The 14,301-nt window shown below is 39.1% G+C and overlaps 1 protein-coding gene across 1 annotated transcript in view; it reads right to left on the bottom strand.

Annotated features, from left to right (window-relative positions):
• Nucleotides 1–12,008, bottom strand: part of LOC117508903 (alpha-2-macroglobulin-like) — a 55,444-nt gene extending 43,436 nt beyond the window's left edge. The window contains exons 1-12 of the mRNA XM_034168745.1: nt 11,926–12,008; nt 11,534–11,720; nt 10,544–10,703; nt 10,158–10,210; nt 9,683–9,703; nt 8,658–8,823; nt 8,487–8,571; nt 8,347–8,372; nt 6,634–6,696; nt 2,809–2,918; nt 2,548–2,715; nt 1,018–1,251 (exon numbers count right to left, since the gene is read on the bottom strand). Coding sequence (XP_034024636.1) covers nt 1,018–1,251; nt 2,548–2,715; nt 2,809–2,918; nt 6,634–6,696; nt 8,347–8,372; nt 8,487–8,571; nt 8,658–8,823; nt 9,683–9,703; nt 10,158–10,210; nt 10,544–10,703; nt 11,534–11,720; nt 11,926–12,005 — 1,353 coding nt within the window. The 5' untranslated portion in view covers nt 12,006–12,008. The remainder of the gene's footprint in view (nt 1–1,017; nt 1,252–2,547; nt 2,716–2,808; nt 2,919–6,633; nt 6,697–8,346; nt 8,373–8,486; nt 8,572–8,657; nt 8,824–9,682; nt 9,704–10,157; nt 10,211–10,543; nt 10,704–11,533; nt 11,721–11,925) is intronic.
• Nucleotides 12,009–14,301: the final 2,293 nt, after the last annotated feature.

The raw sequence follows: 14,301 nt of genomic DNA, 5'->3' as shown, positions 1-14,301 counted from the left end.
ACAACACCTTTGGAATGTTTCTGTGTAGGCTCTCAGTTGTCCAGGTGGTTTCCATAGTAGACAAGCTTGAATCTTCGACTGGACTGGGTTGCTTGACGCGAGGACGTTTCGCTTCAAATCGCAGAAGCTTCCTCAGCTAAAATTCTTGCTCTGGTAGCTTCTGCGATTTGAAGCGAAACGTCCTCGCATCAAGCAACCCAGTCCAGTCGAAGATTCAAGCTTCTCTACTATCAACACCTTTGGAAACACATCTCACTGCCGACCAGAATCAGATTGTTCATTCCATCTTTTTCACACACAGTGATGTTAGTTGGTATATCCATACTCGCTTACTTCAATTAAGGGTCACAGGTGGGAGAAGGGGGAAAGCCTGGAGCCTATCCAGTCATAGGGCATGAGGCAGGGTACAACATAGGCAGGATGCCTTTCTGTCACAGGGCCTAGCTGGTATCTTCTTTTCTATAAGTTCAGGTTTAGTGATATCAATGGAAGTGAAAATGTTGGAAAAAAGTTTACATCATGTCAGGTCTGGTACCCTTACCAACTGACCAACCAACTTTATTGATTAAGCACTTTAAAACAACAATAACGGACCAAAGTGCTGTACGGAAAATAAAAAAAATCATCATACAAGACATAATTCACAAAAAAATTGTAAACAAACTAAAATAATTAAAAGGCAATTGGACCCTTAATTGGTGTAAGCAGGTATGGATGGATGGATGGATGTCAGGTCTGGCACTGTACACTGGTGCCATGCTGCATCCAACACACTATTCTGCAGTACAACATACTGTATCCTGAAAGGTCACACTCAGCACACAAACAAACAAATATTTACTCTTGTCTCGAGTCTCACAGGGAAGGTAAACAATAACTCAGTGTCCACGAACATAGTTCTGCTCCTTTGTGAATTTTTATGAATTCCTTTAAGAAATCCAATATATCATTTTGCCGTGTGAATGTCTGCAAAAGAAAACATTCAATAAATAGAGAAACAGTTCATCCACTACTCACCAAATATACCACATCTGCACAACCATAGTAGGTTCCCTCGCCAACAAATGTGTAATGGATAGAGATTTCCACTTCTGAATTAGCTCGAATTGGTTTCTCAAAGCTCTTTATCTCCAGGTAGCTGATTGTTTGTTCATGAGGGGAAGCTGTCTTGAGCAAAGATAACTGGTGACTTGCAGTCTGGAAGTAGGGAATTCTGTAGCCGGGGTATCCCAGTGATGGTCTGGTGTTAGCCTGGATATCAGAAACAAACTCCGTAAGTGGGGTTTAATTTGGAAACGCTTGAAATGACGGGAAATGCAATGATGAAATGCGTGCAAAATAATATTATACAGCGACAACAGTATGGTGAAAATCTACATGTGATTTAATTTTACTACACCAGAATTTTAGTTTTTCTCAAAGTATATTTAGAAACCGTTCAACCATTAAATTATACATTTACTCTGAGATAAATGACTACATTTTGGTAAAAATTCAAATAATTTCAGACCTTACAGTACAGATATTTGTCCAGTCCTTCCAATGGGCGACTTAAATAATGTGAATATTGTGTCCATCATAACTGTATATAACACGAGCAGCTGCACCTCTGTGGTGTGCAGTAACGCGCCATTGCACGCATCAGGCTCGGAGCTGAACGGATCTCATGCTGTAATAAATGATCACCTTCTAACTCTGTAGGACATATGACATGGAACTTGTGCCAGGCCGTGGTTACATTAATAAATCTCACCTCCAACAGTGGTCCAGGAGTGTTTCACAGCACAGGGTGGATGTGAAGCCAGGCCAGCAGCCTGCAGTTAAAATCTTGTCACCCAAAATAAACGTAATCCCATGTGATAATCCAACCAACGCAGTGTCCAGAGTTGCATTGTGCTCCTGATGTGAGCAAACAAGACAGAAAGTTCCCTGGAAAGGTTCTGTCTGACGCATGGGACAACATGGCCAACTGCCATCAAACTTTCAGTGAAGCTGTCCAGTAGCACGCCCGCTTAGTGGCCCATGCAGCGTTATGCATACACAGACACACACACACGACTGAGTGATAATTGCAGCCCCACGCATGTGCAAGGAACACAGCGCTTCGGTCCCGTGTTTGCCATCCAGACGTTTGGACATCGGACAGTCTGCAGCACCTTTTATGGCCATCTGACGGCAGTCTGTGTCATCTACCTGTTGTCTACATGCGCTTTGGATGCCATCGTGCAGGTGTGGACGAGGTACTCCGGATGCGTTCCGACAGGGCTGGCCACACCTCGATTATGGCAATATTTGCCGTATCAGACATGGTTCTTCCACATTCTTGCTATGTGTGACTGGCTTTAGCATAAAATCAGAATTTGGGAAAACTGATGTGTTTCGGTTGTAACAAAAGAAACCACTTTTGGTTTGAACAATTTCAAAACATGATTACTCTCCTAACGGTTATGATGTGAACAAATAAAGGATCATATTATATTACACAAATAATGACAAGGATCTAGTGTTATATAAAACAGTATAATTTTAATACGTCATCTTACTTACGTGCAAGCGGATGTCCCTGGTGGAGTTATACGTGTTAAATTGGAACTTGGCAATACCACGGCTGTCTGTTGTGAGGTTACTGTAGAGATTTGCTGACCACCTCTCACCCTCAAACAGGTAGACTTTCTTGTAAGCTGCAGGCTTTTGGTTGTAGTAAACTGCTTTAATCTGATGGGCATAAAGTCACCTGTGAGTTAATGAAAATGTACATTGTTTCGTTGGCAGTAGGCTGCCCACAGAAAACCAAGACTTTGTGCTTACTTTTCCTTCGATAATTGATCCCTTCTCATAATACGTCTTTACATCAATAAATTCTAGGCGGCCCTCCTCATAGGAAAGTACAATTCTCTGCTTTTGCACATGTGAAATGCCTGGAAGAAAAAAAGATCTCCTTACCACAACACGCATGAAACACTGTTTCAATACATTGCTTTATCATTTTAAAGCATTATGAGACTGAAACTATATCAGATATTAAAACTTGCCTGTTCCCTTTTCCTCCACCTCAGCGGTGACCAGCAGTGCATCTTGTAAATACTTCTGTGTGTATATAAAATTGGCCATAGCAAAATGAAAAGTGGCACAGCCATTTGCGGTTATCTGTAAAAGAAAACAAACTCAGGTTCACAGAAACAAAAATGTATCTTCAGCTAATATTGTGTCCACAGTCAAAAGTGTGAAGCACTGTGGCGATTTACTTGCTTGCTTGTTCTACATTAAACACTTCCATCAGCAGCTGTGTGACTGACTGAATTTATTTCTTGCATCACCATTCTGGCTGCAGTATGGGGCGGTGACAAACAAAGAATTACAAAAAAATCCACAAACTATCTGCTTAGTATTAGTAATGAGCTGGGCCACTATGTGGTACCATGGTGTCAACGCATGATGCTCAAAGTACTTGACCACTTTCATACATGGGGAAAATCTCTTTAGCACCAGGTCATCTTTGGGAGTATGTGCTGATGCCACACATCCACCACACTACAGTACCACCTTGTGTCCTTGATGGCAACCACCCAGACAATCAACTGGTCCATCCCCATCTCTTGAAAGTAACCATTTACAGGGGGGTAAAAAGTATTTAGTCAGCCCCTGATTGTGCAAGTTCTCCTACTTAGAAAGATGAAAGAGGTCTGTAATTTTCATCATAGGTACACTTGAGAGACAAAATGAGAAAAAGAAAAAAAAAAAACAGAAAATCACATTGTAGGATTTTTAAATAATTTATTTGTAAATTATGGTGGAAAATAAGTAGTTGGTCACCCACAAATAAGTAAGATTTCTGGCTCTCATAGACCTGTAACTTGCTCTTTAAGAAGCTTTTCTGGCCTCCACCTGTTACCTGTATTAATGGCACCTATCCACAGCCTCGAACAAACTCAACCATGGCCAAGACCAAAGAGCTGTCAAAGGACATCAGGAGGAAAATTGTAGATGTGCACCAGGCTGGGAAGAGTGAATCTACAATAGTCAAGCAAGATGGTGTGAATAAATCAACTGTGGGAGCAATTGTAAGAAAATGGAAGACATACAAGACCACTGATAATCTCCCTTGATCTCGGGCTCCATACAAGATCTCATCCCATGGGGTCAAAATGACCATGAGAACAGTGAACAAAACTCCCAGAACTACACAGAGGGACCTAATGAATGACCTGCAGAGAGCTGGGACCAAAGTAACAAAGGCTACACACTACACAGAGAGGGACTCAAATCCTGCAGTTCCAGGCATGTCCCCCTGCTTAAGCCAGTACATGTCCAGGCTCTTCTGAAGTTTGCCAGAGAGCATATGGATGGTCCAGAAGAGGATTGGGAGAATATCATGTGGTCAGATGAAACCAAAATAGAACATTTTTGGTAAAAACTCAACTTGTGTTTGGAGGAAGAAGAATGCTGAGTTGCATTCCGAGAACACCATATCTACTGTGAATCATGGGGGTGGAAACATCATGCTTTGGGGCTGTTTTTCTGCAAAGGGGTCAGGGCGACTGATCCGTGTAAGGGAAGAATGAACATCACCATGTATCAGCTTATACCATGTATAAGCCAAAACCTCCTTCCATCAGTGAGAGCATTGAAGATGCAACGTGGCTGGGTCTTCCAGCGTGATAATGATCCCAAACACACTGCTCAGGCAACGAAGGAGTGGCTCTGTAAAAAGCATTTCAAGGTCCTGGAGTGGCCAAGCCAGTCTCCAGACCTCAACTCCACAAAAAATTTGTTGAAGGAGCTGAAAGTCCGCGTTGCCCAGCGACAGCCCCAAAACATCACTGCTCTAGAGGAGATCTGCATGGAGGAATGGGCCAAAATACCAGCTACAGTGTGTGTAAACCTGGTCAAGACTTACAGGAAATGATTGACCTCTGTCATTGCCAGCAAAGATTGTTACAAAGTATTGAGTTGAACTTTTGTTATTGACCAAATACTTATTTTCCACCATAATTTACAAACAAATTCTTTAAAAATTGTACAATGTGATTTCCTGGATTTTTTTTTTTTTTTTCTCAATTTGTCTGTTGAAAATTACAGACCTCTCTCATCTTTCTAAGTAGGAGAACTTGCACAATCAGGGACTGACTACATACTTTTTTGCCCCACTATATATATATATATATATATATATATATATACACACACACGAGGGTAGGCTGAAAGGTTCTAAGGCTCACTATGATGCAGTTAATGCATTATCTGTATCATAAACTGTATGATGCAGTTAATGCATTAACTGTATCATAGTGAGCCTTAGAACTTTTCAGCCTACCCTCGTGTATATATATATACGAGGTCTATTAGAAAAGAAACCGACAGTTTTATTTTTTTTAAAAAACTATATGGATTTGAATCACGTGTGATTACATCAGCCAAGCTTGAACCCTCGTGCGCATGCGTGAGTTTTTTCACACCTGTCCGTGACGTCATTCGCCTGTGAGCATGCCTTGTGGAAGGAGTGGTCCAGTCCTCTCGTCGGATTTTCATTGTCTGAGAAGTTGCTGAGAGACTGGTGCTGTGCTTGATCACAATTTTATCCAAAACTGTGAGGCACATCAGAGTGGACATCATTCGAGAAATTCAGCTGGTTTTCGGTGTAAATTTTAATGGCTGATGAGAGATTTTGGATTGTTTCTATCACTGTAAGGACTTCCCACGGAGCGGGACGTCGCGCAGCGCTCCGAGGTGACATCGTCATCCTGTTTCAAGCTGAAAACCTCCAAATTTAAGCCTCTGTTGACCCAGGACGTCGTGAGAGAACTGAGAACATTCAGAAGAGGTCGGAATCAGCAGTTTATCCGGACATTCCACTGTTAAAGGAGATTTTTTTAATGAAAGACGTGCAGATGGATTGGTGCGTCGGCTCGCAGCCGGCGCCGCGTGCCCGCCACAGGAATAACACCTCCGTGTTAATAACCATTTGTAAAATCCAGGCGGCTTTTGGTGGCTTTCAGTTGAGTGAGTATCTGAGAAATTGTTTAACAGCAGGGCATGTTCCAACTTGTCCTTAAGGCTTCCAACGGAGCTGTTTTTCCTGTGGCGGCGCGCAGCGCCAGCTGCGAGCCAACGCACCAATCCGTCTGCACGTCTTTCATTAAAAAAATCTCCTTTAACAGTGGAATGTCCGGATAAACTGCTGATTCCGACCTCTTCTGAAAGTTCTCTGTTCTCTCACGACGTCCTGGGTCAACAGAGGCTTAAATTTGGAGGTTTTCAGCTTGAAACAGGATAACGACTTCGCCTCGGAGCGCTGCGCGACATCCCACTCCGTGGGAAGTCCTTACAGCGATAGAAACAATCCAAAATCTCTCATCAGCCGTTAAAATTTACACCGAAAACCAGCTGAATTTCTCGAATGATGTCCACTCGGATGTGCCTCACAGTTTTTGAAAAAATTTTGATCAAGCACAGCGCCAGTCTCTCAGCAACTTCTCAGACAAAGGAATTCCGACGAGGGGGCTGGACCACTCCTTCCACAAGGTGTGCTCACAGGCGATTTGAAACCTCAATAGGGCGAATTGACTGCTGGTTACGCAAACAACTGTTAACAGCTACGATGTCTCGTCCTAAGTAATTATGTGAGTAGCTTACCTCCTGTTGCCCTGGTTGAGTCTTCCCCTCTTTCCATTTTTCGTCTTGTGTCTGCAAGGTAATCTGTAGGCATGTCAGAGGCAAAATAAAGAAAAATGCTTAAAATGGTTGGGGAGTCAAGAGGGCCCTAGTTGGGGGGGTTGAAGGGCGATGCTAATTCTCCTCTGAACCATTTTCTGCAGTGAATTTGTAAGGGGAGATAGGGAGGGTGGAGGCAACTGTTTATCCAACTCTTTACAAACTGGACAAAATCTGTCTTCATATGCCAGCAACTTCTGTTCCACGTGAGAGATTCTTCTCCAAAACAGGAGAGAAGATGAACAGACTCAAGCCTAAGACCGCTGAAATGATCAAGTCCCCAAATCCCCTTCATTTTGTACAACTATGGTCATAACAGTCCCTAGCTGCACAAACATTTCTCAATGTATATCTCTATTACATACAGTATTTTATGATGGCACAATCACACTATAAGAGAAAAACATTATTAATGTTTTTAAATGGAAATATAGTCAAGAATTTGAAGATGCACATAGAACCTTAATTACTTAACATACATAACAGTGCCTGTTTAATTGTTCCACGTGAGTGCTATGTTAAACATTGACCATCAGATGTTGCCATATTTAATTGTATCAAATGCTTCGAAACACTGAACCATTTCAACACAATTGCTTCATATTGAGTCAGTGGTTCAAAACGCTTCACTTTCTCTGTCACTAATCAGCAATAAAATACATCAGTGGCCACTAATTTTTGGCGCATGTGCACGGATAGACTTACAATCACGAATACTTGCTAACCAGGACATTAAACAACATGCAAAATGTCCTTTTAAATTACCTGCACGTCAAACAATGTTTGAAACTATTTGAAGTTTGTAGCCTACTGTCTCAACACACAATTAGACTGATTAGGCTACGTCTGTAGTGACAAGGGACACAATTTTGTTAGACAATTAATTAATAGATTTGTTAGGCAATTTATCAGATAACTCTGAACTTTTCAGGCACAGCTAATGTATCAGGTGCAAGGTTTTCAGCGAATCAGAAAATACTGCTCTGAGACCGTCAGCAGATGTTAACAGCTGTGCGGGTGTGTGCCTTAAACTCCTCTCCTTTCATTAAAAAACAATGCACTCTGGTCTGGTCTAATTTTGTCATCAACAGAAAATTAACGGGAGAATTTTTTATTTTGGTGTGACATTACTTGCTTGTACGTGAGATTGATGCTGAAAGTGTGAGTGTCACACCAGATGCTTGAGAATTGGCAACCTCTCCTATTGACATCGCCAAACACCTCAAGACTTGGGCTGATAACACTACTTCATATGCCCCTGTGACTTATTCAAGACTGTGCAAAGCCCTTGAAGATTTTATAAATGATTTAAATGAGAAATGTTTTAAAATTCTAATAGGTACAAGTTGGACTTTAGCTAAGAAGGACACACAAACATTTAAAGAGTGGAAAGAAGCCAGGATCTTTGGTTAAAACACATACCCACAGTTGTTTGAATATTAAGCATAGAATGTTCACTAAATATGGACTTTAGTGGAATGCAGAGATGCTATGACAAATGAAGCCATACCTTCTTTGTCTGTGTCTCACAATGTGGAACTATTTCAGGGACACCTTGTGGATGCTCAGGGCTTACTATCAAAGGAACTATAACATTACGTTGGAGAATTTGGCACAACTCAACTTCAACAGTACCTGGAACAGGCTGGCCGTATGTATATCTAATTGGATAAAAGCAAAACATTATGTGGTTGAAAATAAGTCATGTCCTCATGAACTCAAAGAAAAATTGATCAGGATGATGTATATCTTTGTAAAAGATCCCAGATACTTACGTCGCACAAACTTCGATTTTGATTTTCTCTTGCGTTACACACACTTCATCAGATGTATTTATTTTGACGTCAAATTTAGGCAGCACTGGGGACAAAACATGGCTGTTACCTTTGATGTTTTTTTTTTATCTTTTATCATATCACTATTTATATGATGGCAGTATGTCTTACCGTATTTCTCCACCTTAAAAGTATGATATATTTTTTGCTCTTCAATTATCACAATAACATTGTAAATTCCTTCCTGGGCCTCAGAGTTCAGTTTGTAAGACAGCTGCAGTACTTTTCTACTGCAGGTCTGGTTTTGCCACTGTCCAATACAGTTGCTTTTCGGATCCTGTTAAGTACAGTAAAGAACATGTACATATGACAAACCATGAGAATGCGTGAATTTCACACAGAAACACCCTTTTCAGTATTTCTGGGTCTCAATGCTCCTCCTGTGAGGAAACAGTGTGAACCATACTGCTTGATTAGTTTTTCTCCTTTGACAGTAATGCAGATTAAACTGGATCATGCTGTTGCCAAAAATCTATGTTGAAAAGTAGTATAAAAAAATCTTTTCACACTAATCTGGCCTTTAATCCCCTATTGCTCCCGGTGTGTAGTGAGCGCCTTGTATGGCAGCACCCTGACATCGGGATAAATGTGAGGCATAATTGTAAAGCGCTTTGAGCGTCTGATGCAGATGGAAAAGCGCTATATAAATGCAGTCCATTTACTAATCTCTCTCTCTCTCTCTCTCGAGAGAGAGAGAGAGAGAGAGAGAGAGAGAGAGAGAGAAACAGTCACTATTTGAGTGCAGCATGACTGACTTATGTGTGCTCTGTATGTTAGCACAGACTATATGTAAACCATTATCTTTTAAATAAATGACATTTTTTTACGAATATTTGTTTTTATTTCTTATCCACAGTAATTGCATTTACAGCAACATTTACTGCTTTCTTAAATCATATATCATGTTCAAAAGTAAAACGTAATATATCTGAAGCTCTTAAGTTGAGAAGTTCTTGTCCAAAATTTGTTTTTGAAAATTTGCAATTTTGATATAAACACTTTATATCACACAGAAAGTCTGACTTATGACTGGAAGATTGTACGATAAATTAAAAAGACATACACATAAAGAAAGTGGTTCTGTGGACATTAAACAGATTATGGTATTCTTACATAAACTGTTAATGGCAGCTTACCTCTATTTCGATGAATGAGTACTGCAAGAGATGGGGAGGGGGGGAAATCAAGTTATTTGTGGCTCCCTTATTAGTGCAGTGTAATGATTTCAAGATAAAATAGTAACTTGACCAGAACTACATGTGTGTGTATATATAAGATAAATTAGGCGAATATCAACTTTAGTAAATTAAAATCTGTGAACCCTTAATTTATCACCTACAGGTTAAAGAGCTCTGATTACATTGTTGATTCAGAGCTTCAAAACTATTGACATACAAATTGATTAATAACAGCCAGTGTTAAAGAGCACAAATGTATCAAGTTCACTTCATTATGTCTTCTGATGCTATTTTGCTTGAGGCCCCTAAAGCAGATCCGCTTCTGTAAAGTTGTATGCCACAAGCTGGGACATCTTTAACTGTTGTTTAGGAAAGGAAATGTCTCTGGTATGTAAATGAGGTTTAAAAGAATGGAAACAGTTCAAACACTCACCACTTGACTGACGGATCTCAAGTTGGTGTCCAGTGTCATGATTCTGAATTGCACTGCAATTAAATTAAATAAAAGCAAAGCTCAAAAATGTTATAATTAAATTGCAAGATTTGACAAGTAATACTTTTAGCCTTGAATTTGCTCATTTGAAAACACTGATTTGTCTAGTCAATACACACTGAAATCATGCAACACACAAGACTGCTGTGCAGTCAATAATTCTAATTGAACAGTAGTAAATAGTAGTTGTATTGTTCACCACAGGTCCGTTATTCATCCTTTATTACAGATATAATCGTCACAAGGGTTTCAAGTTTGTCTCAGGATGCCCTGGATTAAAAGGTGTATAAAGGATGTACAGTGCAATATATAAAATCTCAAATTACCTTCTTGTCCAGGGCTATAGATGGGTCTGTCTGTCTGAATAAAGGTGAATGGTTTGTAGCGTTTGAATATGATTTTCCTGACTTGTCTGGGGGGAAATGCTGCTCCTCCTCGTATCTCCACCTCAAAATTATATATCTCCTGTTTTGACACCATCGGAGCCTGGAAAAGAAAAAAGTAGAGGTCAACAATAAAAAACTGCAAAACCAGAAACAAACTTCAGATCGTATGTATTCACTCATATTAAACACTAATAATGAATACAATATATGACTAAATAAACCCATTTTAAAATAAGAAAATAATAAAGAGATTTGAGTGTTGTTAAATGTGTGTTTCTTGTGATGTTTTTATATTAATAATGTCATTGTTTTTTTTTGGTGTGTTTTTTTTTTTTTTCTTCAAATTGAAACAAAGTTAGATTACCCATTTTCTGCTGAGTGATATGATGCTCGGCTTTTGGCAAACATGATGTCATTATGAAATAACTTTACATACCATTAACATGATATGTTAAATTATTTGTTCATTTGCATTCTTTTTTTGTTTGGTTGGCTTTTTTCTTTTTACATAGGTCATTTGGAGGTCTTTTGATAATTTACATTTCTGTCCTATTGATCTTCCGGCTGCTCCCAGTTTCTTAGGGGCAGCACATCAAATCCAATACAGAGATCTGCATTGTTGTTGTTGTTGTTGTTTTTAAATGCCGATTGGCCTTCCTGATGCAACTCTACATTACACAGAGAATAGGCACAGGTGGTCTCAAAAGGAGAAACTTCTGTGTTGAAAACAGATACACTAACCCGTTGGCCCACCGTTCTGCCTTAGCATGTTTACTCAGTGTGAATCATTTTATTGCAGTATATATGGCTCATATAACATGCAACAAAGTTTTATTCTTTGCTGAAAGTAACTTGAAAATGTCTAAACATGTTTATGAAATAAACAGTAAAACAACTGATAAATCATTAAATCCTGTTTAAAGACTTCACCTGGAAGGTATGGCATTCATGGAACCCTTCGCGTGACCATTTGTCGTAGATGATGTTGGACGCCTCCACTGTGTTCTTATTCAGAGTGATGATCATTCTTGTAGTTTCATTGAGCCACAGGAGACTTGCACAGAATCTGGCCTCAGATCCTGCTTCTATGACTGCAGGAACGGCTACCATGTAGTGCCTAAAACCACACAAACAGGCACACATACAGAACATACCTCACTGGTTCTGAAACTAGGGGAAAAAAAACAATATATACCAAAAAACCTTTTCATCTTTTACATCAATAGTTTTTTATTTTATTTTTTTTTTTTTGGCATTGTATAACTCAATGACTTGAAAACACACAGAGCATTTGAATCTTTTGACGGCACAGTTCAACTTACGTCCTCGCCCCCACTTGACCCACACAGAGCCAGCTCAGGCAGACGAACAGCATCCATGTCGGAATCCCAAGGAGACCCATGGTTGACTGAGTTGTGCTCGGGAGCCGACAGTTCTTAAATAGGCAAGATAACCACTCCCCTTCTCTCTTCTAGGTATCCTGCCAGTCAAACATTTGTAGATGTCACGTGACCAATGACATGTGACTTAATTCACAGTCAGTGGCACGGTTAAGGGTAGTGGGGTGGTGGTCGGGGGGGGGGGGGTACGGACCTGTGACCAGCAGGACTGACTAAACAGTAGAAACACTGGGGGTTAGGTAATTACAAAAAATGATTCTCTGTAAAATGTATTTCCTTGCTTCATATTTATAAATGATTCAGTGTAAATGATCCAGCTTCATATTTGTACAAAATGGTTCCACACCTTGAAGCAGGTGAACAGGTTTTTCTGAACACAGTCACTTAGTAGATATTCTCGCCTGAATACAGTGCTTCAATTGCTCCACTTCCTGTAAAATCTTGTCGCCCCAAGTTGCAAACACATTAATTTAACAAACACCTGCACTATCTTAAACATAAAGTCAGGAGTGTAAATGGCGTATGTTTTAATTTAGATGTTTTTCATCTTGTTTGGCATGATGTCAGATTGGAGTGTAAAGAGCTAATTAGCAAAAATAAATAAATAATTAAAAATAAAAAAAAATAAGCATACTCCGGAATTTCTGTTTGACACCGTGGCCAAACATATTCAAGTGCAACAGTCATGATTTACAGCCCAAAATTCCTTGGCCTACTTTGAAAACAAAAATAGAAGATATAAGGTCAAAAAATTAACCCAGCAAACTTTCAGACTGACTGATGTTATAATTAAAGGCAGCAATAATACTGATAAAAAGCTGACATTTACCTGTTTTGACTCTATTTCTCCAGGTATGGTATAGTAAATAGTGGATAATGCTAAAAATACTATTACTTTGATCCATTTGTAGCTATTGTTGCCATTAATATCCTATTGATTGAAAACATTTAAAAATCCAATTATTTAAAAAACATCTGAGCATATTGTATCATGTTCTGGAGTGAAGTTGGGAACAGTTAGGTCATCTGGACCTCAGGTGACTGAGCCAGAATCAGATGATCATGTTTAACTTTTACAGTGGAAAAAGTGAGCAGAAAAAAATTGTTTAATTTTAACACTCCTCTGCTCAGATTTTTGGACACTTCAGAACAGGGACAGAATGAAATCATACAGAGACGCTGGTAAGCCAAAAGTAAATTCCTGATGCCTAATATCATTTATAGTCTGTAACTTAAAATGATGCCTTTATGATGAGGCTGTTATATCACAAACTGTATCTTATGACATCAAATGTTGTTCACTTTCCCATCACTTTTTGACCTTTGCCAAGTGCAAAGTCAAAGTATGAAATGAAATCACACTGCCAGTCAGCTACATTATGCAACACTGTACTTTACTCGCTGCTCAGTTTCACTAAACAAACCACTTTAACCCAGCTGTTTGGGTCAAGTCAAGTGTGATAATGTTTTCATTTTGTTGCTTGTTTGTTTAATTTTCCAATAATCGTGACTGTGCAGTGTTAAACTCTTCAAAGATTGTTGCTTGGTTTTGAAAGTAATGTGGTCCAGTAATAAGTGCTGATTCCAAATCAACAATGCAATTATTTCAAACTTTTATCTCAGCAACGCTCAATGAGCAATTACCATTTTTTAAATTGCACTGGAGTATACGGTATCCCATTAATTTGGGATTTTTGTGCATTGTTGTAGTGTACTTTTTTATTATTGGCATTTATTCTTTTATTACTAGCATTTATTTTGTTTAGTGTTTTGATTGCCGTGAAAGGCCTATATAAATAGTTACTGTCATAGTAACTGTAATTATTATTATGAATAACAAACAGAATTTTTCAGCATATAAGTTGCACCTGAGTATAAGTTGCAGGGCCTCCCAAAACAGTAAAAAAACAAAAACAAAAAAACAAAACGCGACTTATATTCTGGAACATACAGTACTTATTTTGTCTGTTTTCATTCTGCACTGCCCTCATAAGTTCTTTGACTGAAAAACAAGAGGTTTTTGTTTTTGTTTTTTTTTATGAAGGACTGCATATCCTGTCTTAGCCTTGAATATTTAAGTTCACATTCATTTTGCCATTTATATACATGATATACCAGACACAAATTGACATTGAGCTTGAGGGACACAGCTAAAACTAGAGGATTCATGGAGCACCATGAATACAGTTCTACTCCAGAGAGATTTATCATACAGTAACACACCATTTGTGGTTTTTAGTAATTTAGGACAGATTAAGTAATCTGAAACAAAGTCCAAATATATTTTCTTTCCAAAGT

Source organism: Thalassophryne amazonica, chromosome 4, assembly GCF_902500255.1.
Source record: "Thalassophryne amazonica chromosome 4, fThaAma1.1, whole genome shotgun sequence".
Taxonomy (NCBI): Eukaryota; Metazoa; Chordata; class Actinopteri; order Batrachoidiformes; family Batrachoididae; genus Thalassophryne; species Thalassophryne amazonica.
The sequence above is the reverse complement of the archived record's forward strand: the minus strand, read 5'-3'. Positions and strand labels throughout refer to the sequence as shown.